This window comes from Heteronotia binoei, chromosome 5 (genome assembly GCF_032191835.1).
Source record: "Heteronotia binoei isolate CCM8104 ecotype False Entrance Well chromosome 5, APGP_CSIRO_Hbin_v1, whole genome shotgun sequence".
Lineage (NCBI taxonomy): Eukaryota > Metazoa > Chordata > Lepidosauria > Squamata > Gekkonidae > Heteronotia > Heteronotia binoei.
The window spans coordinates 13,575,404-13,598,353 of record NC_083227.1 but is presented as its reverse complement, the minus strand read 5'-3'; the positions used below and the strand labels follow the sequence as shown (position 1 = coordinate 13,598,353).

The following is a 22,950-nucleotide window of genomic DNA, read 5'->3' as shown; positions in this document are numbered from 1 at the left end:
CCAATGTCCTTTTTTGCCACGTGGCCACCAGACAGGAAGACAGAATTCCCAGTGCCTGGCTAACTCTTGCAGCTGGCTCCAACCCTGCCTGCTTCCTCCCTTCGAATGGGGCACATGGGCAGAACGCCAACCTTTCACCCCACCAGCTGGCTACACAAAAGGCAGTTTTATTCCTGAAGTCTGGCTATTGAGGATTCCTCCCTCACCCTTCTTCCCATCACAGACAGGAGAGTGATGTTACAGTCAGCTTGCTTGTGGATTCCCTAATGCAGGGGTGTCGAACATGGAGTTTGGGGGCTGAATCAGGCCCCTGGAGGGCTCCTATGAGGCCCCCGGGCGACTGGCTGTCATCTGCTTCCTTCTCCCTATATCTTGCTTCCTTCTGCATAACAGCTTGCTTTGCAAGGCTTCCTCAATTGCACAGGTGCTACAGAGCAAAACCTCTATTTTCTCCATTGGCTGAGGCTCCTCCCTTGGGGAGGAAGGGGGGAGGAATAGCTTGCTTTGCCAGGCTCTCTCAATTGCACAGCACAGCTACTGTGCCAAACCTCTCTTCTATTGGCTGAGGCTCCACCACCACCACCCCAGTCCCCTGGGGATGGAAGGAAAGAGCCAGAGCTTCCTTTGCCCAGTTCCCTGGATCCCATGGGAGAAATACAAAGAAAGCATCTTTAAGACCTTGAGTGCTTAAGACCTTAGCATCACGAGTGCTAACATTTTAAAAACATATATTTGTGTTTGTCTGTATTCTTTTATAAAATTTATATCTCTGCTACCTAATCTTAAATAGGTACACACATGGGCAACCCGACATGAGGTTTACTTCGTGCTCTGCTTGGTGGGCTGGCGGTAGGTGTGCTATCGGGGAAGTTGTTGGGTTTAATTTAAATGTTCATGGGGGGGAACAATAATACAGGGTTTTTAGGAGGGTTGCTAAGAAAGGAAAGAGGAATGGTATAGCCCAGGGGTACCCAAACTTGCTTAACATAAGAGCCACAGAATAAATGTCAGGTGGTCGAGAGCAGTAAGCTGAAGTATAAAGTAAAGGCAGCACTTAAAGTTGTACGGACTTCCACACCCTCTCCTGCTGGGACAGAGGCTATGGTGGCTCAGTGGTAGAGCATCTGCTTGGTAAGCAGAAGGTCCCAGGTTCAATCCCCGGCATCTCCAACTAAAAAGGGTCCAGGTAAATAGGTGTGAAAAACCTCCGCTGGAGACCCTGGAGAGCCGCTGCCAGTCTGAGAAGACAATACTGACTTTGATGGACCGAGGGTCTGATTCAGTACAAGGCAGCTTCATATGTTCATATGATTCCACACACCCCCCCCACACACACACCCTAAAACAGGATAAAAGCCTCTATAAAACCCTGTATTATTGCTCCTCCCCATAAACATTTAAATTAACCTCCCCCCCCACCCAACTCAAGCAGGCAGAGATTAAAAACAGCCCCCTCCCTTTGAGACACTTTGCAACTTAGATGACGCCCCCTCCCGATTTAAAAATCCATCCTCGCGAATCTGGAGCGCGCGTAAAAACGCGTCCCTGCTGCGCCTTTCTCGCTCCTCGGTGGAAGCGGGTTAAAGGAAGAGAGTCCAGCTTCCTAGAAAGGCAAGCAGGAAAGACAAAGAAACAAAAAGGGGAGGGGGATCCGAATTGGCCCCGCCGCCTCCTGCCCCGCCTCCTTTTTGGAGAAGAAGTCCTTTGATTCCTCTGCAGGTTGCAATTCGTTTCCTAGGAGCGATCTGGTGAGTTTCTGCTAGCCCGTTTGGTTGCAGGGGCGCAAACGCAAGGCTGCGGAATCGGGGAGGCCAGGGGGGGAAAGCAGATAAGGGCGAGGGGACAAAAAGGTAGAGGTGAAGGGGGTGAGTCGAAGCTGTACGGTTGGCCGTGGGTGAGGAAAGCAGAAGCATTATGTGAGCACCATCTTCAAGCCCTTGAAGGGCTGTCATATAGAGAATGGTGCAGAATATTTTTCCGTGGCCCCAGAAGGTAGGATCAGAACCAAGGGGTTGAAAATACATCAAAAGAGTTTCTGTCTCAACATTTGGAAGAACTTCCTGTTAGAGCAGTTCCTCAGTGGAACAGGCTTTCTTGGGAGGTGGTGGGCTCTGCCTTCTTTGGAGGTCTTTAAACTGCTCACGACTGATCCCGGCGGGAGCTGGGCTCAGGTAGTCGGCTCCAGGGTGACTCAACCTTCCATCCTTCCGAGGTCGGTCAAATGAGTCCCCAGCTTCCCCAGTGTGGGTGACTGGGGAAGGCAAGGGCAAACCACCCCGTAAAAAAGTCTGCGGCGAAAACGTCATGAGGCGATGTTGCCCCAGAGTCGGAAACGACTGGTGTTTGCACAGGGGACGACTTTTACTTTAAACAGAAGCTAGATGGCGATCTGACAGCGATGTGGATGCTGTGAATTTAGGAGGTGGTATTTGTTAATTTTATTTTTATTTATTCTTTACGGTTTATAGCTTGCCCTTTCCCAAGTGGCTCTGGGCGGGTGGCAACGATCAATAATACAAAATTGAAATCAAATACACTATACAATCTAAAAGCGATATAACGATCTAAAAACGAACTCCAGTTCCGCAGTTGGTAATAGCAGTTGCCTCCACTCCTTCCATACATCCCCCGGCTGGTGTAAGATAAATGGGTCAGCGGAGTTTTATCATCAGGGTGCCTGCAGCAGGGAGGCCGCAGAGTTTCCTGCATTGTGCAGGGGGTTGGACTAGATGACCCTGGGGGTCCCTTCCAACTCTAAGATTCTGTGATGGGGACAATCCAGCCACCCACTGGTCTTGCAACTCAGGGGTTCCTGAACCCAACACCGCAGGACCTGGACGAAGGCTGCCCCCACTCCGACTCCTGGGCAAGGGATCTGTCCTCTGCTTTCTATTCCATCCCGCAAGGATCCCAAAAGGAAGGAGCTTGCAACCAATACTCCTTCTAAGCTGTGGAGTCTTGTGAGCAAAAATTCTACTTCCAGAGCTAATGAGCTACTGCATCCGCTAGTTTGCTCTGGAGGCTGTTTTTTTCCTGAGCGAAGACAAAAATGTGTGAGCCAGAGGCTAAAACGCTGTGAGCTAGCTCAGGGGTGGCCAGACTTGCTTAACGTAAAAGCTACATGGAATTAACTTGCTTAACGTAAAAGCGACATGGAATTATTGTATAATTTAAATGCTGTTTTTAAACTTATTATATATTGTATAATTTTATTGAACTTCTTGTTAGCCGCCCTGAGCCTGCCTAGGCGGGGAGGGCGGGATATAAATAAAATTTATTATTATAAACATCAGATGTTTGAGAGCTACACGACCATGCGTGTCAGATGCTTGAGAGCCGGGTGGCAGGCAGGAAAGCAAACAGATGGGAGGGAGAGATAGAAAGAAAGCAACTTTAAATGCATTCTCCAAGCCGCCGGCCAACGGGGCTTTGAGAGCCACACAGTATGTGTGAAAGGGCCACATGTGGCTCCCGAACCGCAGTTTGGCCACCCCCGAGCTAGCTCATACCAACTCATCTTAGAGGGAACACTGCTTACAACTGCCCTGCAGTGTAGTGTGCTATTCATTTGGGATTGCTAGTGCGGGAGGTTATTGAGCATGGATTGCGGCAGTCTTGTGTGGTGTTCCAGAGATGGTCTTCACATCGTAGATTTGGGGAGGGGGGGCAACAGCACGGGATGTTGGAAGGAAAAACCAGACTTGCTGCCAGATAGTCCCCCCTCCTGACTGGAGAGATCGATTATGACAGCTCTGTTGTGTAGTCGACTGTTAAAAGCCCCATATTGAAGATCTGGTTTATGTGTGTCTTTTAGCGATGCTCTATATCAGGGGTGGCCAACGGTAGCGCTCCAGATGTTTTTTTGCCTACAACTCCCATCAGCCCCAGCCAGCATGGCCAATGGCTGGGGCTGATGGGAGTTGTAGGCAAAAAAGCATGGCCAATGGCTGGGGCTGACGGGAGTTGTAGGCAAAAAAGCATGGCCAATGGCTGGGGCGGATGGGAGTTGTAGGCAAAAAAGCATGGCCAATGGCTGGGGCTGATGGAGTTGTAGGCAAAAAAGCATGGCCAATGGCTGGGGCTGATGGGAGTTGTAGGCAAAAAAGCATGGCCAATGGCTGGGGCTGACGGGAGTTGTAGGCAAAAAAGCATGGCCAATGGCTGGGGCTGATGGGAGTTGTAAGCAAAAAAGCATGGCCAATGGCTGGGGCTGATGGGAGTTGTAGGCAAAAAAGCATGGCCAATGGCTGGGGCTGATGGGAGTTGTAGTCAAAAAAACATGGCCAATGGCTGGGGCTGATGGGAGTTGTAGGCAAAAAAGCATGGCCAATGGCTGGGGCTGATAGGAGTTGTAGGCAAAAAAGCATGGCTAATGGCTGGGGCTGATGGGAGTTGTAGGCAAAAAACATTTGGAGAGCTGCCGTTGGCCATCCCTGCTCTATATTACTGGGTTTGCCAGCCAACAGGTGAGGCCTGGAGATCTTCATGAATGCCAACTGATCTCCAGACCACAGAAAAAAGGAAGTCCTTCATTAGAGAAGGTGAAACCAAGTCCTTCTTCACCTAAGGAGTCATTAACCTGTGGGATTCGCTGCTGCAGGAAGTGGCGATGGGCAGCTAGAAACATAGATACAGCTTCAAGAAGGGATTGGATAAACATCTGGAGCAGAGGTCTGTCGGTGGCTATTAAATAAAAAGGTAGTCCCCTGTGCAAGCACCAGTCGTTTCCGACTCTGGGGTGACGTTGCTTTCACAACGTTTTCACAGCAGAGTTTTTACAGGATGGTTTGCCATTGCCTTCCCCAGTCATCTACGCTTTTCCCCCAGCAAGCTTCTGGATACTCATTTTACCAACCTTGGAAGGATGGAAGGCTGAGTCAACCTCGAGCCGGCTACCTGAACCAGCTTCCGCCGGGATCGAACTCAGGTCGTGAGCAGAGCTTAGGACTGCAGTACTGCAGCTTTACCACTCTGCGCCACGGGGCTCTTGTCCGGCTATTAGATACAAGGACATTTAGATGGAACACTTTGTCGGGGAGGGGGGGGTGATGTGTTGTCTTCTCGATGCTTGGGGGGTAACGGTTGGGGGGTTTCTGGAGTTCTGGTCCTGTTGGTGAACCACCTGATGGCACCTGGTTTTTGGCCACTGTGTGACACAGACTGAGCGGGCTGTTCTGGATCCAAGCAGCTCAGCTGAGTCTCTAGAGTGCTGTTACCAGACGGTGGCCAATGCACACACACACACACACTTGCAGAACTTTTACAGACTTTATTGAAATCCCGAAGTGTTCAACTGGTGTACTCACTGCGCCCTGTCATTGGGTGGGAAATTCAAGCTGAAATACAGTTCTTAGAGATGTCAAAAGTGTGGTGGAAAGAGAGATGAAGCTCTCCAGTCTGCCATTGTTACGGTAAATACTAACAAAGGGGTGGGGAAGAGGGGCAATAAAAAGCAATCAGCATATTTCGCGGGGTCAACTAAGACCAGATGAGCCTCCTACAATAGACCATAAAGGCTCAGGAGCATACTAAAATACAAATCCCGTAATCCCATGGCATTTAAAGGTACATAAGAACATAAGAGAAGCCATGTTGGATCAGGCCAATGGCCCATCCACTCCAACACTCTGTGTCACATAAGAACATAAGAGAAGCCATGCTGGATCAGGCCAATGGGCCCATCCAGTCGCAACACTCTGTGTCACAGAAGAACATAAGAGAAGCCATGTTGGATCAGGCCAATGGCCCATCCAGTCCAACACTCTGTGTCACAAAAGAACATAAGAGAAGCCATGTTGGATCAGGCCAATGGCCCATCCAGTCCAACACTCTGTGTCACATAAGAACATAAGAGAAGCCATGTTGGATCAGGCCAATGGCCCATCCAGTCCAACACTCTGTGTCACAAAAGAACATAAGAGAAGCCATGTTGGATCAGGCCAATGGCCCATCCAGTCCAACACTCTGTGTCACAAAAGAACATAAGAGAAGCCATGTTGGATCAGGCCAATGGCCCATCCAGTCCAACACTCTGTGTCACGTAAGAACATAAGAGAAGCCATGTTGGATCAGTGGCCAATATGTGTGTGTATATGTATATGTATATATATATATACACACACACACACATATAAATATACACAAATATACACGCTGTGGCTAATAGCCACTGATGGACCTCTGCTCCATATTTTTATCCAATCCCCTCTTAAAGCTGGCTATGCTTGTAGCCGCCGCCACCTCCTGTGGCAGTGAATTCCACATGTTAATCACCCTTTGAGTGAAGAAGGACTTCCTTTTATCCGTTTTAACCTGACTGCTCAGCAATTTCGAATGCCCACGAGTTCTTGTATTGTGAGAAAGGGAGAAAAGGACTTCTTTCTCTTACAGAATTATCTCCCTCTTGCTGAGTTAGCCCTCTTCTCCTTCATGGGGCAGAACACAGGCCAGTGGCCCAATCCAACATGGCTTCTCTTATGTTTGTTCCTTTGGAGAAAATGGCTGGTGCAACTTCAGGGAATTATAGCCACTGAGGCCCATCTCCTTCTCAAACCTCACCTTCTCCGGGGATTTCTCAATTCAGACCTGGCAGCCCTATAATCTGCATTTCAGGAGAGGAAGGAGAGCCAAAATTGAATAAAGGGCAACAGCTGTGGGCTTCAACTCTCAGGTGGGTTCTTGGTGCCCTGACAGAACTTTGCTTTGCTGTTCTGGAAACAACCCACGACACGTGCACAAATAAATCTTCCTTGCTTTTAATCCATTTGGTCAGACCAGATGTCGTTGGAGGCAACGACGAGGAAATGCCTCAACTGGATGTGTTATTGGTGTGATCCAGTGGGGGAGCAGTGTGTCTCACTGCAACATGACACAGCGTGACGTGGGACAGGTGTGTTGTTATCAAGGGCGCAACCCAAAGTGCTCTTTTTAAGGAGGTGGTATATACACTTCTGGTCCACATCTCACTGAAAATGTCAAGACAGTGTGCGATTGCAATAAAAAAGGCCAACGCCGTGCTGGGAATTATTAGGAAGGGGATTGAAAACAAATCAGCCAGTATCATAATGCCCCTGTATAAATCGATGGTGCGGCCTCATTTGGAATACTGTGTACAATTCTGGTCACCGCACCTCAAAAAGGATATTATAGCATTGGAAAAAGTCCAGAAAAGGGCAACTAGAATGATTAAAGGTTTGGAACACTTTCCCTGTGAAGAAAGGTTGAAACGCTTGGGACTCTTTAGCTTGGAGAAACATTAATTGCGGGGTGACATGATAGAGGTTTACAAGATTATGCATGGGATGGGGAAAGTAGAGAAAGAGGTACTTTTCTCCCTTTCTCACAATACAAGAACTCGTGGCCATTCAATGAAATTGCTGAGCGGTCAGGTTAGAACGGATAAAAGGAAGTACTTCTTCACCCAAAGGGTGATTAACATGTGGAATTCACTGCCACAGGAGGTGGTGGTGGCTACAAGCATAGCGAGCTTTAAGAGGGGATTGGATAAAAATATGGAGCAGAGGTCCATCAGTGGCTATTAGCCACAGTATGTGTATATATATATATATATATATATATATATATATATATATATATATAGGCTCCAAGCGAGTGACCCCCTTACCGGCTTACCGCCCTCCCAAGTGAAGGCATTCACCACCACCACCCCAAAAGGGAACTGATCTCTGTCATCTGGAGAGCAGTTGTAATTCTGAGTGGCCTCCAGCCCTCACCTGGAGATTGGCAATAGTGGTTCTGAAGGTGGATATGGCATTGTACCTGTCTGTGAGATCCCACCCCTCCTCGAACCCCACCCTCTCTACCCTTTAAATATCCAGGAATTTCCTAGCCTGAAGTTGGCAACCCTATCTCCTTCCCTTTATCTGCCCCTCCAACTTCAGTTTTCCATGGATGTTGTTAGTTGGCCTGGAAAGTAAACCAAGAGAAGGGCTCAGGAGGAAAGAGGAATAATTTAGTCTGGGAAGCGGGAAGGTTGAGAGGGGGGTAAAATGTCCACATGAAATGCATACACAAAAGATCAACGTTTCCCCCATCCTCTTGTGTCCCTCACAGGAAGTGGCGCCACGAACTGGACCATCCCCTCATTGGGGTGGGGTGGAAAGAACTACAATGCAGCTTGCTCAGGTAAGGAGAGAACCCATGGATTGCAGAGGTTAGAATGTTGGAACTGGGAGACCGGGGTTCCAATCCCCACTTAGCTGCAGCTGCTGGGTGACCTTGGAGCATTCTCTCTCTCTCTCTCTCCGTAAGCCACCCCACAGGGCTGTTGTGAAGATAGAAAGAGGATAGGAGAATCATGTACATCACCTGGTGCCTCTGGAAGAAAGCCAGAATAAAAAGCGTAGTACATAGAGAGAAAGAGGATACTCACTGAGAGAAGAAGACCATAGATTTATACCCCTCCTTCTCTCTGAATCAGAGTCTCAGAGCGGCTTACAATTCCCTTTACCTTCTTCCCCCACAGACACCCTGTGAGATGGGTGGGGCTCTCTCCCAGAAGCTGCTCTTTCAAGGACAGCTCTGCGACAGCTATGGCTGACCCAAGGCCATTCCAGCAGCTGCAGATAACCACTGCACCAAACTGGCTCTCTGCAGGGCTACAGAGAGCTACAGGGGACTGTTGGGAACACATGAAGCTGCCTGGTACAGAAACATCCCCTTGGTCCATGAAGGTCCGTATTGTCTTCTCAGACTGGCAGCAACTCCCCAAGGTCTCAGGCAGAGATCTTTCACATCACCGGCTGCCTGGTCCTTTTAACTGGAGTCGCTGGGGATTGAGCTTGGGACCTTCTGCATGCCAAGCAGATGCTCTGCCATTGAGCCACGGTGGCGTGCCTCTGCCCCATTGCTTCTCCTGTTGCAGAAATTAACCCTGCCTACTCAGAAGGCCAAGAAAGCCATTGGACAATACTAGCGTGGTGTGAAAGGCAGGGGCCTTTTTGCTTCCCCAGCCCTGCAGGAGTCAGGGTCAAAACTTGAAGACATGGACGATAATTTTATCAGTGGCTACTAGTCATGGTAAAGTTTTACTCCAGTGGCTGGCTCCTTTAAGACCAACAAAGTTTTATTCAAGGCATATGCTTTTGTGTGCACGCGCACCTCTGCAGGTAAAGTGAAACAAAACTTCCTCAGCCAATTAGGTAGTGTCAAAGATGTGTAAGTAGCTGGGCAGCTCAAAACTTAGTTCTTACATCTGTTTAACTCTTGTATTGGTATACTAATTTACTGTTCACGGGTGTTACCAATCACCTTAATCCAATCTCCACTATCATCAAGGCTTTTTTTTTGGTAGCAGGAACTCCTTTGCATATTAGGCCACATCGGGGCTTTTTTTTGCAGCAGGAATTCCTTTGCATATAGACAAGGTGGAATGGGTCCAGAGGAGGGCGACAAAGACGGTGAAGGGTCTGGAGACCAAGTCCTATGAAGAAAGGCTGAAGGAGCTGGGGATGTTTAGCCTGGAGAGGAGGTGGCTGAGAGGTGATAGGATCGCCATCGAAGGGCTGTCCTATAGAGGATGGTGTGGAATTGTTTTCTGTGGCCCCAGAAGGTAGGACCAGAACCAGCCGGTTGAAAAAGATCAAAAGAGTTTCTGGTTCAACATTGGGAAGAACTTCCTGACCGTTAGACTGGTTCCTCAGTGGAACAGGCTCCCTTGGGAGGTGGTGGGCTCTCCTTCCTTGGAGGTTTTTGAACAGAGGCTAGATGGCCATCTGATAGCAATGAAGATCCTGTGAATTTAGGGGGAGGTGTTTGTGAGTTTCCTGCATAGATGACCCTGGAGGTCCCTTCCGACTCTAGGATTCTATGAAATTGGGCTCTCCTTCCTTGGAGGTTTTTGAACAGAGGCTAGATGGCCATCTGATAGCAATGAAGATCCTGTGAATTTAGGGGGAGGTGTTTGTGAGTTTCCTGCATAGATGACCCTGGAGGTCCCTTCCGACTCTAGGATTCTATGAAATTGGGCTCTCCTTCCTTGGAGGTTTTTGAACAGAGGCTAGATGGCCATCTGACAGCAATGAAGATCCTGTGAATTTAGGGGGAGGTATTTGTGAGTTTCCTGCATTGTGCAGGGGGTTGGACTAGATAACCGTGGAGGTCCCTTCCAACTCTAGGATTCCATGAAATTGGGCTCTCCTTCCTTGGAGGTTTTTGAACAGAGGCTAGATGGCCATCTGACAGCAATGAAGATCCTGTGAATTTAGGGGGAGGTATTTGTGAGTTTCCTGCATTGTGCAGGGGGTTGGACTAGACGACCCTGGAGGTCCCTTCCAACTCTATATGATTCTATGATATTAGGCCACACCCTCCTGATGTAGCCAATCCTCTTGGAGCTTCCAGGGCTCTTCCTACAGGGCCTACTGTAAGCTCTTGGAGGATTGGCTACATCAGGGGGTGTGTGGCCTAATATGCAAAGAGTTCCCGCTACAAAAAAAGTCCTGGCTATAATTGCCCAATTATTTATGCGTCTTAACGCTAACCAGCCCTTCCTGGCAACTAACCCTGCCACACTCTGTAATGGTTTTAAAAGGAATAGGCCATAAGGTAGGGAGAGGGGAAAATAAATTGAGCGACAGAATTAAAAATTAAAAAATATACAAGTCCTGCTGGAAGCTTTTAAGCCCTCCAGGGAATCGCCCAGTTACTGCGCTTACGTCTGTGCACGGTGTCCTTTCTTCCTCTTTCAGGAGTCCGTGACCTTCAAGGAGGTGTACGTGTATTTCACCGATGAGGAGTGGGCTCTGCTGGATCAGGAGCAAAGAGCTTTGTTTATTGATGTGATGCTGGAGAATTATGGGATCGTGGCCTCTCTGGGTAAAGTTTCCTCGTTGTCCTTGGCTGGTGGATGCTTAAGTTAGAAACAGCTCAATGAGTCCAACAAGAAGGGTTGGAGTCTTTGATAGTAATAATTATTATTAAAAGTTTCTTTATATTCCGTAGGGGCTCAGGGCGGAGCACAACATAAATAATAAAATCTCAATAAAATCATATCTTAATAAAAGTCAATTGCAGTTATTCAATAAACAAAATAGCTCGGCAGAACAGTCTGGGTTTTTTTTATTCGAAAATTTTTTATTGGTTTTCTAGAAAGTTAAAGGGAACGGGTAAAAGGGAAATAGAAAAATTCTCTGTGTCACACAGTGGCCACAACCCAAGTGCCACGAGGAGGTATATTATCACGAAAAGGGCAACTAGAATGATTAAAGGTTTGGAACACTTTCCCTATGAAGAAAGGTTAAAACGCTTGGGGTTCTTTAGCTTGGAGAAACGTCAACTGCGGGGTGACATGATAGGGGTTTACAAGATTATGCATGGGATGGAGAAAGTAGAGAAAGAAGTCCTTTTCTCCCTTTCTCACAATACAAGAACTCGTGGGCATTCAATGAAATTGCTGAGCAGTCAGGTTAGAATGGATAAAAGGAAGAAGTCCTTCTTCACCCAAAGGGTGATTAACATGTGGAATTCACTGCCACAGCAAGTGGTGGCGGTTAAAAGCACAGCCAGCTTTAAGAGGGGACTGGATAAAAATATGGAGCAGAGGTCAAACAGTGGCTATTTGCCACAGTGTGTGTATATATATATATATATATATATATATATATATATATATATATATATATATAAATATATATATATATATATATGTGTGTATGTACACACACACATATATTGGCCACTTTGTGACACATAGTGTTGGACTGGATGGGCCACTGGCCTGATCCAACATGGCTTCTCTTATGTGACACAGAGTGTTGGACTGGATGGGCCTCTGGCCTGATCCAACAGGGCTTCTCTTATGTTCTTATGTGACACAGAGTTTTGGACTGGATGGGCCATTGGCCTGATCCGACATGGCTTCTCTTATGTTCTTATGTGACACAGAGTGTTGGGCTGGATGGGCCATTGGCCTGATCCAACATGGCTTCTCTTATGTTCTTATGTGACACAGAGTGCTGGACTGGATGGGCCATTGGCCTGATCCGACATGGCTTCTCTTATGTTCTTATGTGACACAGAGTGTTGGACTGGATGGGCCATTGGCCTGATCCAACATGGCTTCTCTCATGTTCTTATGTGACACAGAGTGTTGGACTGGATGGGCCATTGGCCTGATCCAACATGGCTTCTCTTATGTTCTTCTGTGACACAGAGTGCTGGACTGGATGGGCCATTGGCCTGATCCGACATGGCTTCTCTTATGTTCTTATGTGACACAGAGTGTTGGGCTGGATGGGCCATTGGCCTGATCCAACATGGCTTCTCTCATGTTCTTATGTGACACAGAGTGTTGGACTGGATGGGCCATTGGCCTGATCCAACATGGCTTCTCTTGTGTTCTTATGTGACTCAGAGTGTTGGACTGGATGGGCCATTGGCCTGATCCGACATTCAGTCCAACACTCTGTGTCACATAAGAACATAAGAGAAGCCCTGTTGGATCAGGCCAATGGCCCATCCAGTCCAACAATCTGTGTCACACAGTGGCCCCAACCCAGCTGCCATCAGGAGGTCCACCAGCAGGATCAGAACTCCAGAAGCCCTCCCACTGTTGCTCCCTCAGGACCAAGAAACAGAGCACCACTGCCCCAAACATAAGAACATAAGAAGAGCTATACAGGATCAGGCTAAGGGCCCATCCAGGCCTACACTCTGTGTCACACAGTGGCCAAAACCCAAGTGCCATCAGGAGGTATATTATCTTCTTCTTCTTCTTCTTCTTCTTCTTCTTCTTCTTCTTCTTCTTCTTCTTCTTCTTCTTCTTCTTCTTCTTCTTCTTCTTCTTCTTCTTCTTCTTCTTCTTCTTCTTCTTCTTCTTCTTCTTCTTCTTCTTCTTCTTCTTCTTCTTCTTCTTCTTCTTCTTCTTCTTCTTCTTCTTCTTCTTCTTCTTCTTCTTCTGGTGCTTTGAACACTTTGTCGTCAAAAGTAATTGGTCTCTTTATTTTTAAAGGGTTAGTGCCTAATCCTGGCATGGTGTTTCGGCTGAAAGAAGAAGATGTGGTTATTTACCATTTAGAGGAAGGGAGGAGTTTGGCAGGTGGGTATCTAGGTGGCTCCGCGTCTGTGTTTTGGGCACTGCTTGCAAAACTGAACTTTTCCAATAAGGTTTGGTGTTATCCTTTTGTGGCTGCACATTATCTCCCTTCCCAAAGTCTTTTGTTCCCCGCAAGGAAGCCTTGATATCTTTGCCCTTCCACTCTCTACAGTCCCAATGACAGAGAGTAAATGGACATAAGTCTGACCAAGGGTGGAATTCTAGCAGAAGCTCCTTTGAATATTAGGCCACACTCCCATGATGTAGCCAATCCTCCAAGAGCTGAGCCTTGCAAGCTCTTGGAAGATTGGCTACATCATGGGGGTGTTGCCTAATATGCAAAGGAGCTCCTGCTAGAATTCCACACCTGTGTCTAACATTAGAAAGCACAACATACAAAAACCGGCGGGGGAACATTTTAACTTTCCCGGACAATTCAGTTGCTGACCTCCGAGTATCAGTTCTCTTACAAAGGAATTTCAAAGGGAGATTAGGAAGAGAGACTGCTGGCTTGCAACTGATAATGAAGCTCAGGACAATGTATCCTCCTGGACTGAATCAAGATCTTGGTTTCCTCTCTCCTGACTAATGCTGATTTCTCCAGGCCTATGACCTCTCTGCATATCACACGTCACTCCACTCTCCACGGTGTAAGGACAGATGGACTCAACATGCTAGCTATCTGAAAAAGTGAGCAGTGAGCATTCGCGAAAGCTCAGACCATGCCGCAAACTATGTTAGTCTTTAATGTGCTACTGGACTCTTGCTCTTTTCTACTGCTACAGACAAACTAACGCAACTTTCTCCTATAACCGTTTTGATATCATGAGCAGAGATCATGATGCACCCCCTGCCTTACATGTCTGCAGGAATTCACAAACTTGCCTCTCTCTCCTTTTCCTGTTTTGGGATTGGAGTACAAAAAAACCTTTGGAATGCCTGAATAGTTTTCTAACTGGTTCTTTCTTTCTTTCTTTTTTGTAAGAATCTCCGAAACCTGAGCCGATCTCCTGGCGAAAAGAAGAGGAAGATGGGCCCATCCAGGACTGCACAGAAGGGGAGATATTGACACGTAAGTGCTCAGATATGGGTGGGGACCTTTTTGGGGGGGATGGGTAAAAGGAAATACTTCTTAATGCAATGGGTAATTTGATTGGGGAATTTGCTGCGAGCGGGTGTAGAGATAATGGCCACAAGCATAGATGCCTTAAAAAGGGAATAAACAGCTTTCAAAAAGGATTAGATAGATTCATGATGACCTTGACACAGGATACAGGATGACCCTGACAGGCTGGAAAACTGGGCTAAAACCAATAAAATGAATTTGAACAGGGATAAATGTCAAGTTCTGCATTTAGGCAGGGAAAATCCAATGCATGGTTCTAGGATGGGGGAGACTTGTCTTAGCAGTAGTATGTGCGAAAAGGATCTAGGGGTCTTAGTGGATAATACGCTGAACAGGAGTCAACAGTGAGATGCGGTGGCTAAAAAGGCAAATGCAATTTTGGGGCTGTATCCACAGAAGTGTAGTGTCCAGATCACGTGATGTGATGGTATCGCTTTACTCTGCTCTGGGAAGACCTCACCTGGAGTATCATGTTCAGTTTTGGGCACAACATCTGAAGAAGGATCTAGACGAGCTGGAACGGGTCCAGAGGAGGGCGACGAAGATGGTGAGGGGTCTGGAGACCAAGTCCTATGAGGAAAGGTTGAAGGAGCTGGGGATGTTTAGCCTGGAGAGGAGGCGGCTGAGAGGTGACAGGATCACCATCTTCAAGTACTTGACGGGCTGTCATCTAGAGGATGGGATGGAATTGTTTTCTGTGGCCCCTGAAGGTAGAACCAGAACCAAGGCGTTGAAATTAAATCCAAAGAGTTTCCGGCTCAACATTAGGAAGAACTTCCTGACTGTTAGAGCGGTTCCTCAGTGGAACAAGCTTCCTAGGGAGGTGGTGGGCTCTCCTTCCATGGAGGTTTTTAAACAGAGGCTAAACGGCCATCTGACAGCGATGAGGATCCTGTGAATTTAGAGGGGAGGTGTTTGTGTGTTTCCTGCATTGTGCAGGGGGTTGGGCTAGATGACCCTGGAGGTCCCTTCCAACTCTTATGATTCTATGAAGGATAAATCTATAAATGGCTGCTAGCCACGGTGACTGAGAGGAACCTCCACACTCAGAGGCACTAATCCACTGAATCCTGGAGCCAGGAGGCACATTAGGGGACGGCCTTGGCCTCAATGCTCTGTTGTTGGCTGTCCAGACTTGGCCACTGTGGGAGACAGGATGCTGGACTAGATGCACTGTTGGTCTGATTCAGCAGGACTCTTCTCATGCTTTTTAAAAGTAATTGGGCTTGATCCCTGGATTAGATGCTCAGATTGGCTACCTAACAGATCAGGGGTGGCCAAACTGCAGCTCAGGAGCCACATATGGCTCTCTCATGCATATCGTGTGGCTTCAAAGCCCCCACTGGCCCATCGACTGGCTTGGAGAAGGCATTTGTCTCTTTAATTCACTTCTCCAAGCCAGGCCAGCCAGTGGCTTGGTGAATGCATTTAAGTTAAAGTTTATTTCTTTCCACCTCTCCCCCCTCTATCTTCCTTCCTTCCTTCCTACCCTTCCTTTCCTCCCTCCTTCCTTCTGTTATGAAGGAGAGCCAGTTATGAAACTGAGAGCCAGTTTGGTGTAGTGGTTAAGTGGTTATCTGGGAGAACCGGGTTTGATTCCCCACTCTTCCACTTGTACCTGATGGCATGGCCTTGGGTCAGCCATAGCTCTGGCAGAGGTTGTCCTTGAAAGGGCAGCTGCTGGGAGAGCCGTCTCCAGTCCCACCCACCTCACAGGGTGTCTGTTGTGGGGGGAGAAGATATAGGAGATTGTAGGCTGCTCTGAGCCTCTGTCCTTGAAAGGGCAGCGGCTGTGAGAGCCCTCTCAGCCCCACCCACCTCACAGGGTGCCTGTTGTGGGGGGGAGAAGATATTATAGGAGATTGTAAGCCGCTCTGAGTCTCTGATTCAGAGAGAAGGGCAGGGTATAAATCTGCAATTCTTCTCCTCCTTCTTTCTTCCTTCCTCTTTTGGCTTTCTAAACATCTGATGTTTATTCTATGGCATTCATGTCTTGCTGCTCTCAAACATCTGTTTATTCATTCTATGTGGCTCTTGAATGAAACACGTTTGTCCACCCCTGTAACAGATCTTCTCTTTTTCCCCTCCAGCAGATGGTGAACCAGGCAGTGAAAATTCTGGAGAGCCATTTGTGCTTTCTGTAACCAGAGATAGTCCTGGAGTGAGGGAAGAAAACTTTGGGAATCCAACCGTAGCAAGAAGGCAGGATGAAAACCAGGTTGGGGAGAAACCATACAAATGCCTGGAGTGCGGGAAGACTTTTTCTGAGAAATCCAGCCACAAGAGACATCAAACGGTTCATTCTGAGGAGAAGCCGTATGAATGCTTGCAGTGTGGGAAGACCTTCCGGTGGAGCACAAACCTCACGTCCCATCAGAGAACCCACACAGGGGAGAAACCATATGTGTGTTCAGTGTGTGGAAAGAGGTTCAGCCACAACAGAAAACTTACTTACCATCTACAGGTACATACAGGCGAGAAGCCATATAAGTGCTCAGAGTGTGGCAAGAACTTTGGAAAGAAGGATCACCTGGTTGCTCATCACAGAGTGCACACGGGGGAAAAACCGTATACGTGTTCTGAGTGCGGGAAGAACTTCAGGTGGAGCACAGATCTGACTTCCCATCAGAGAATCCACACAGGGGAGAAACCATATACGTGCCCCGAGTGCGGGAAGAGCTTTAGCCGGAGCACAACTCTGACTTTGCACCAAGTAATGCACACGAGAGAGAAACTCTTTCGGTCTTTGGAGTGCGAGAAGAATTTCGGTCGCGGCTCGAGTCTTCCTTCCCACCAAACGATCCACACAGGGGAGAAACCACATAAATGCCCAGCCTGTGGCAAAAGCTTCCGGAAAAAAGACCACCTTACTTCACACCTAAGAATCCACACAGGGGAGAAACCGTATACATGCCTAGTGTGCGGGAAGAGCTTCAATCGGAACGGAACCCTCACCTTGCATAACAGAATCCACACCGGTGAGAAACCGTACCAGTGCACTAAGTGTGGGAAAAGCTTTAATCAAAAAGTAAATCTTACTTCCCATCAGAGAATCCACATGGGGGAGGAACCTTTTGCACCTCACCGGTCTCCTCCGATCTTACACCAACTCTGGGACAAGGCTGTGTACTTCCAAACTGCTACAGGACCAAGTGTGATGCCGACCGAATACCCAAATGGAAACTCCTAGAGCTGCCAGTAGAGGAAAGAGTTTCTGCCAATTCCACCACCTCCTGAGATGGTGGGCTCTCCTTCCTTGGAGGTTCTTAAACAGAGGCTAGAGGGCCATCTGGCAGCAAGGAGGATCCTGTGAATTTAGGGGGAGTTATCTGTGAGTTTCCTGCATTGTGCAGGGGCTTGAACTAGATGACCCTGGAGGTCCCTTCCAATGCTAGAATTCTATGATTCCAGGAGGTTAGCTAAGTCACGCTGCACTGGGGACAAAAGAAAGCAAAGTACTTGTACCAGTGGACAAGTTTAAACAACCCTTTAGCGGGGGCCTGCTCAGAGTGTGTCCAGTGTGTGAGCAATACAGCAGAGAGGGGCCTCCAGTGGAGGGGCAATGCAGTTGGAAGGGAGGTTGAAAAAGGATGGGCCTGGCCCCACCATAGCTACACCCTGCTCTTTATGTGCACAGACAAGAGGGAGCAGAGTTGGCTTTATGACCCAGTTTGGTGTAGTGGTAAAGTGTGCTGGGAGAACCGGGTTTGATCCCCACTCCTCCGCTTGCAGCTGCTGGAACAGCCTTGGGTCAGCCATAGGTCTCACAGGAGTTGTCCTTGAATGGGCAGCTGCTGGGAGAGCCCTCTCAGCCCCACCCACCTCACAGGATGTCTGTTGTGGGGGCAGAAGATAAAGGAGATTGTAGGCCGCTCTGAGCCTCTGTCTTTGAAAGGGCAGATGCTGTGAGAGCCCTCTCAGCCCCACCCACCTCACAGGGTGTCTGTTGTGGGGGAGGAAGGGAAAGGAGATTGTAGGCCGCTCTGAGTCTCTGTCCTTGAAAGGGCAGCTGCTGTGAGAGCCCTCTCAGCCCCACCCACCTCACAGGGTGTCTGTTGTGGGGGAGGAAGGGAAAGGAGGTTGTAGGCCGCTCTGATCCTCTGTCCTTGAAAGGGCAGCTGCTGTGAGAGCCCTCTCAGCCCCACCCACCTCACAGGGTGTCTGTTGTGGGGGAGGAAGGGAAAGGAGATTGTAGGCTGCTCTGAGCCTCTGTCCTTGAAAGGGCAGCTGCTGTGAGAGCCCTCTCAGCCCCATCCACCTCACAGGGTGTCTGTTGTGGGGGAGGAAGGGAAAGGAGATTGTAGGCCGCTCTGATCCTCTGTCCTTGAAAGGGCAGCTGCTGTGAGTGCTCTCTCAGCCCCACCCACCTCACAGGGTGTCTGTTGTGGGGGAGGAAGGGAAAGGAGATTGTAGGCCGCTCTGAGCCTCTGTCCTTGAAAGAGCAGCTGCTGTGAGAGCCCTCTCAGCCCCACCCACCTCACAGGGTGTCTGTTGTGGGGGGAGAAGATAAAGGAGATTGTAAGCCGCTCTGAGTCTCTGATTCAGAGTGAAGGGCAGGGTATAAATCTGCAGTCTTCTTCTACCTATGTGTACAATACCAGACTTAGGAGTAAAGCAAGGGAAGGGTTGCTGATGTGGTGTGTATCACGTATTGTAAATCTTCTTCGGTGCATTGAGTGGGCTAGGCCCATGGAATGATTGGTTCAGTTCCTGCTTCCCATGTTCAAATTCCCGCTCTACCACAGATGTTTGGTGGGTGACCTTGGGCCAGTTGCACAGTGCCAGCCTAACCCACATCTGGATGGCTCTGGTTTGGCTTGATTCAGGTATAAAGTAGAACAATTGCCATGTAAGAACTAACATTGCACTCAGTATTGTCTACTCAAAACAGCAGTGGCTCTCTGAGGTATGATAAAGGTCACATGGCCTAGCACTTGGCTTTTTAAAAAAAACTAAATATGCCAAGGATTGAACCTGGGACCTTCTGCGTGCCAGGCTCTCCCTTCTTCAACTCACCATCTTTAAATTTGGAACCACTGCTCAAAAGAGCCAGTTTGGTGTAGTGGTTAAGTGTGCAAATTCTTATCTGGGAGAACCGCGTTCGATTTGGAGGTTGGACTAGATGACCCTGGAGGTCCCTTCCAACTCTATGATTCCCCACTCCTCCACTGGAATGGCCTTGGGCTAGCCGTAGCTCTGGCAGAGGTTGTCCTTGAAAGGGCAGCTGCTGTGAGAGCCCTCTCAGCCCCACCCACCTCACAGGGTGTCTGTTGCGGGGGAGGAAGGGAAAGGAGATTGTAGGCTGCTCTGAGCCTCTGTCCTTGAAAGGGCAGCTGCTGGGAGAGCCCTCTCCAGCCCCAACCACCTCACAGGGTGTCTGTTGTGGGGGAGGAAGGGAAAGGAGACTGTAGGCCGCTCTGAGCCTCTGTCCTTGAAAGGGCAGCTGCTGTGAGAGCACTCTCAGCCCCACCCACCTCACAGGGTGTTTGTTGCGGGGGAGGAAGGGAAAGGAGATTGTAGGCCGCTCTGAGCCTCTGTCCTTGAAAGGGCAGCTGCTGTGAGAGCCCTCTCCAGCCCCACCCACCTCACAGGGTGTCTGTTGTGGGGGAGGAAGGGAAAGGAGATTGTAGGCCGCTCTGAGCCTCTGTCCTTGAAAGGGCAGCTGCTCTGAGAGCCCTCTCCAGCCCCACCCACCTCACAGGGTGTCTGTTGTGGGCGAGGAAGGGAAAGGAGATTGTAGGCCGCTCTGAGCCTCTGTCCTTGAAAGGGCAGCTGCTGTGAGAGCCCTCTCTAGCCCCACCCACCTCACAGGGTGTCTGTTGTGGGGAAAACAAAGCAGTAGACAAGTGGACCTTTAAGACCAACTTAAGTTTTATTCAGAACGTAAGCTTTCGTATGCTCTTAAGCAGACTTCATCAGACAAAATGGGAATGGAAGCAGCAATTCTTAATATAAGTGGGCAGTGTAGAATCATGGGAATGTTTTTAGCAGATTAAAAGAATCACAAATAGGGATCTGTGTTTGTTAGCGTTAGGACAAAACAGGGCTGAAAAAACACTGGAGGGTGATAAAAAGCAGACTGCCGTTGAAGGTGCGAAGTGCCATAAATCTGGGTAACGTTCTGGCTTTGTTAGTTTAAATAGAGGGCATGGTTTCTCAAGAGATGGGCAGGATCGAGGTGCATTTCCAGAACATAATCTCCCACACGGGGGTCCTGCCTGGGCCAATTTCTGTGGAGGGAAGCTCAGTGAGATTGTAATTCAGGTAGGGTTGTCAAGTCTCCCATGTCCTCCGGCACCTATTGTATCATAGAGTCCCCCCCCCCTCAATTGCTAGAGCGTCCAGGAAAACCATAGAGTTTTCCCAGAAATGCCTAGAGTGGCTGGTGCACGTCGTTGCCAGCGTGATGACGTCACTTCCGGGTGATTTCAAGGAGGTTTCACCTCGCCAGTCCAATGTGGGCCAGCAGGTTGACAACCACCAGGGTGAGAAAGACTCCACTCCACCCCTAAATTCGACACACATTGCTTTTAAATGAGCCAAGGCTTCTTTTTGAGAAGAGACTACTGGGGGAAAAACACCCAATTTAGTGGCCTTTTGGATCCCCAAAAGTGGTTCAGAAGGAATCTTTTGCAGTCAGCAGTGTTCCCTCTAAGCTGAATTAGTGTGAGCTAGCTCAGTTTTTTAGCCTCTGGCTCACACATTTTTGTCTTGGCTCAGGAAGGTTGGCCCGTGAGCAAACTAATTTATGTGGTACCTCACCATTTTAATGCCAGGAGCTCATGAACTAGGAAGACCCCACAGCTTAGATGGAGTACTGGCAGTCTTTCCCTTAACATATTATTAATGCCTCTCTGCACAAAAGGAAGGACCTTAAACTAGGAGAGGGGAGTTGACAGTAAGATTTTGGAGAGGCCCCACTTTATCATTAACTGATACTCCACAAATCTGTTAGATCGAAGGACATAAGAACATAATAGAAGCCATGTTGGATCAGGCCAGTGGCCCATCCAGTCCAACACTCTGAGTCACGTAAGAACATAAGAGAAGCCCTGTTGGATCAGGCCAATGGCCCATCCAGTCCAGCACTCTGTGTCACATAAGAACATAAGAGAAGCCATGTTGGATCAGGCCAGTGGCCCATCCAGTCCAACACTCTGTGTCACATAAGAACATAAGAGAAGCCATATTGGATCAGGCCAATGGCCCATCCAGTCCAACACTCTGAGTCACGTAAGAACATAAGAGAAGCCCTGTTGGATCAGGCCAATGGCCCATCCAGTCCAACACTCTGAGTCACGTAAGAACATAAGAGAAGCCATGTTGGATCAGGCCAATGGCTCATCCAGTCCAACACTCTGAGTCACGTAAGAACATAAGAGAAGCCCTGTTGGATCAGGCCAATGGCCCATCCAGTCCAACACTCTGAGTCACGTAAGAACATAAGAGAAGCCATGTTGGATCAGGCCAGTGGCCCATCCAGTCCAACACTTTGTCACATAAGAGAAGCCATTTTGGATCAGGCCAGTGGCCCATCCAGTCCAACACTCTGAGTCACACAGTGGCCAAGAAACCAAGTGCCATCAGGAGGTCCATCAGTGGGACCACAACACTAGAAGCCCTCCCACTGTTGCCCCTTTCAAGCACCAAGAATACAGAGCATCATTGCCCCAGTCAGAGAGTTTCATCAATACCCTGTGGCTAATAGCCACTGATGGACCTCTGCTCTAGATGTTTATCAAGTCCCCTCTTTGAAGCTGTCTAGTCCAGAATCATGTCTCATAGCTGGTAGTGGACAACCAGTGTCCCAGGAGTGTAGAAAAGCCAAAACCTTCCCTTGACATTGCCTCTTGGCTCTGGGATTCAGTGGATTAGTGCTTCTGAATGCGTGGGTTCCCCTCAGTCACCATGGCTAGTAGCCATTGATAGGCCTCTCCACCACGAAATGTGTCTAAGAAGAAGATGAAGAAGATATTGGATTTATATCCCGCCCTCCACTCCGAAGAGTCTCAGAGCAGCTCACAATCTCCTTTACCTTCCCCCCCCCCCCACAACAGACACCCTGTGAGGTGGGTGGGGCTGAGAGGGCTCTCCCAGCAGCTGGCCTTTCAAGGATAGAGGCTCAGAGTGGCCTACAATCTCACAGCAGCTGCCCTTTCAAGGACAACCTCTGCCAGAGCGATGGCTGACCCAAGGCCATGCTAGCAGGTGCAAGTGGAGGAGTGGGGAATCAAACCCGGTTCTCCCAGATAAGAGTCCGCACACTTAACCACTACACCAAACTGGCTCTCCACACCAAACTGGCTCTCGTTCAAAAACATTTTATTTCTGTGGCCATGCCAACATCCTCTGGCAGTGAATTCCACATTTTAATCACTCTCTAGGTAAAGAAGTGTTTCCTTTTTCCTCTGTATTAATTCAGAAACCCATGCCTTTGAACCACTGCGATATATTCTGGAGACTTTTGGTTTATTTAAAACCAACTGTATTCTGGGAATCAAACAGGAAGGTGAAATAGAACACACCTGGGATTAAAAACTCTTCTGGGCACTCCCTCCCCCCTTCCATTTGCTAAAGTATGAAAATGAATTTCTCAGAGCCTTAGGAGTACAATTACAGTCTGGAATGTGCTAATGTTTTGCTTTCAACTGGAAGGGGACCGCGTTTTCTCAAGCCTGTGTTTCATAGCTGGTAGAGGGCAGGGGATTAAAGGTTATGAACCAGTGCCCTTGATTATCCCTGACAATGGACACCACACTGAATGAACAGT

At 48.5% G+C, this 22,950-nt stretch overlaps 2 protein-coding genes across 2 annotated transcripts in view; one reads left to right on the top strand and one right to left on the bottom strand.

The window, feature by feature from the left end:
• The window catches only part of LOC132571070 (zinc finger protein 436-like), a 342,318-nt gene that overhangs the window by 210,892 nt on the left and 108,476 nt on the right, over positions 1-22,950 (bottom strand). The window lies entirely within an intron of this gene.
• On the top strand, positions 1,697-17,391 carry LOC132571721 (zinc finger protein 501-like). Its single transcript, XM_060238517.1, has 6 exons — positions 1,697-1,748; positions 8,074-8,145; positions 10,710-10,836; positions 12,971-13,057; positions 14,040-14,126; positions 16,271-17,391. Exons 2-6 carry the CDS (start codon positions 8,131-8,133, stop codon positions 17,368-17,370), a joined length of 1,416 nt encoding a protein of 471 aa, XP_060094500.1. The 5' UTR covers positions 1,697-1,748; positions 8,074-8,130; the 3' UTR covers positions 17,371-17,391.

Bases quoted from the DNA above. Each gene is read 5' to 3' on its own strand.
- LOC132571721 (XM_060238517.1), top strand. The intron at 13,058-14,039 runs GTGGGTATCTAG...CTTTTTTGTAAG, and splicing joins GGAAGGGAGGAGTTTGGCAG to AATCTCCGAAACCTGAGCCG. The intron at 14,127-16,270 runs GTAAGTGCTCAG...TTTCCCCTCCAG, and splicing joins AGAAGGGGAGATATTGACAC to CAGATGGTGAACCAGGCAGT.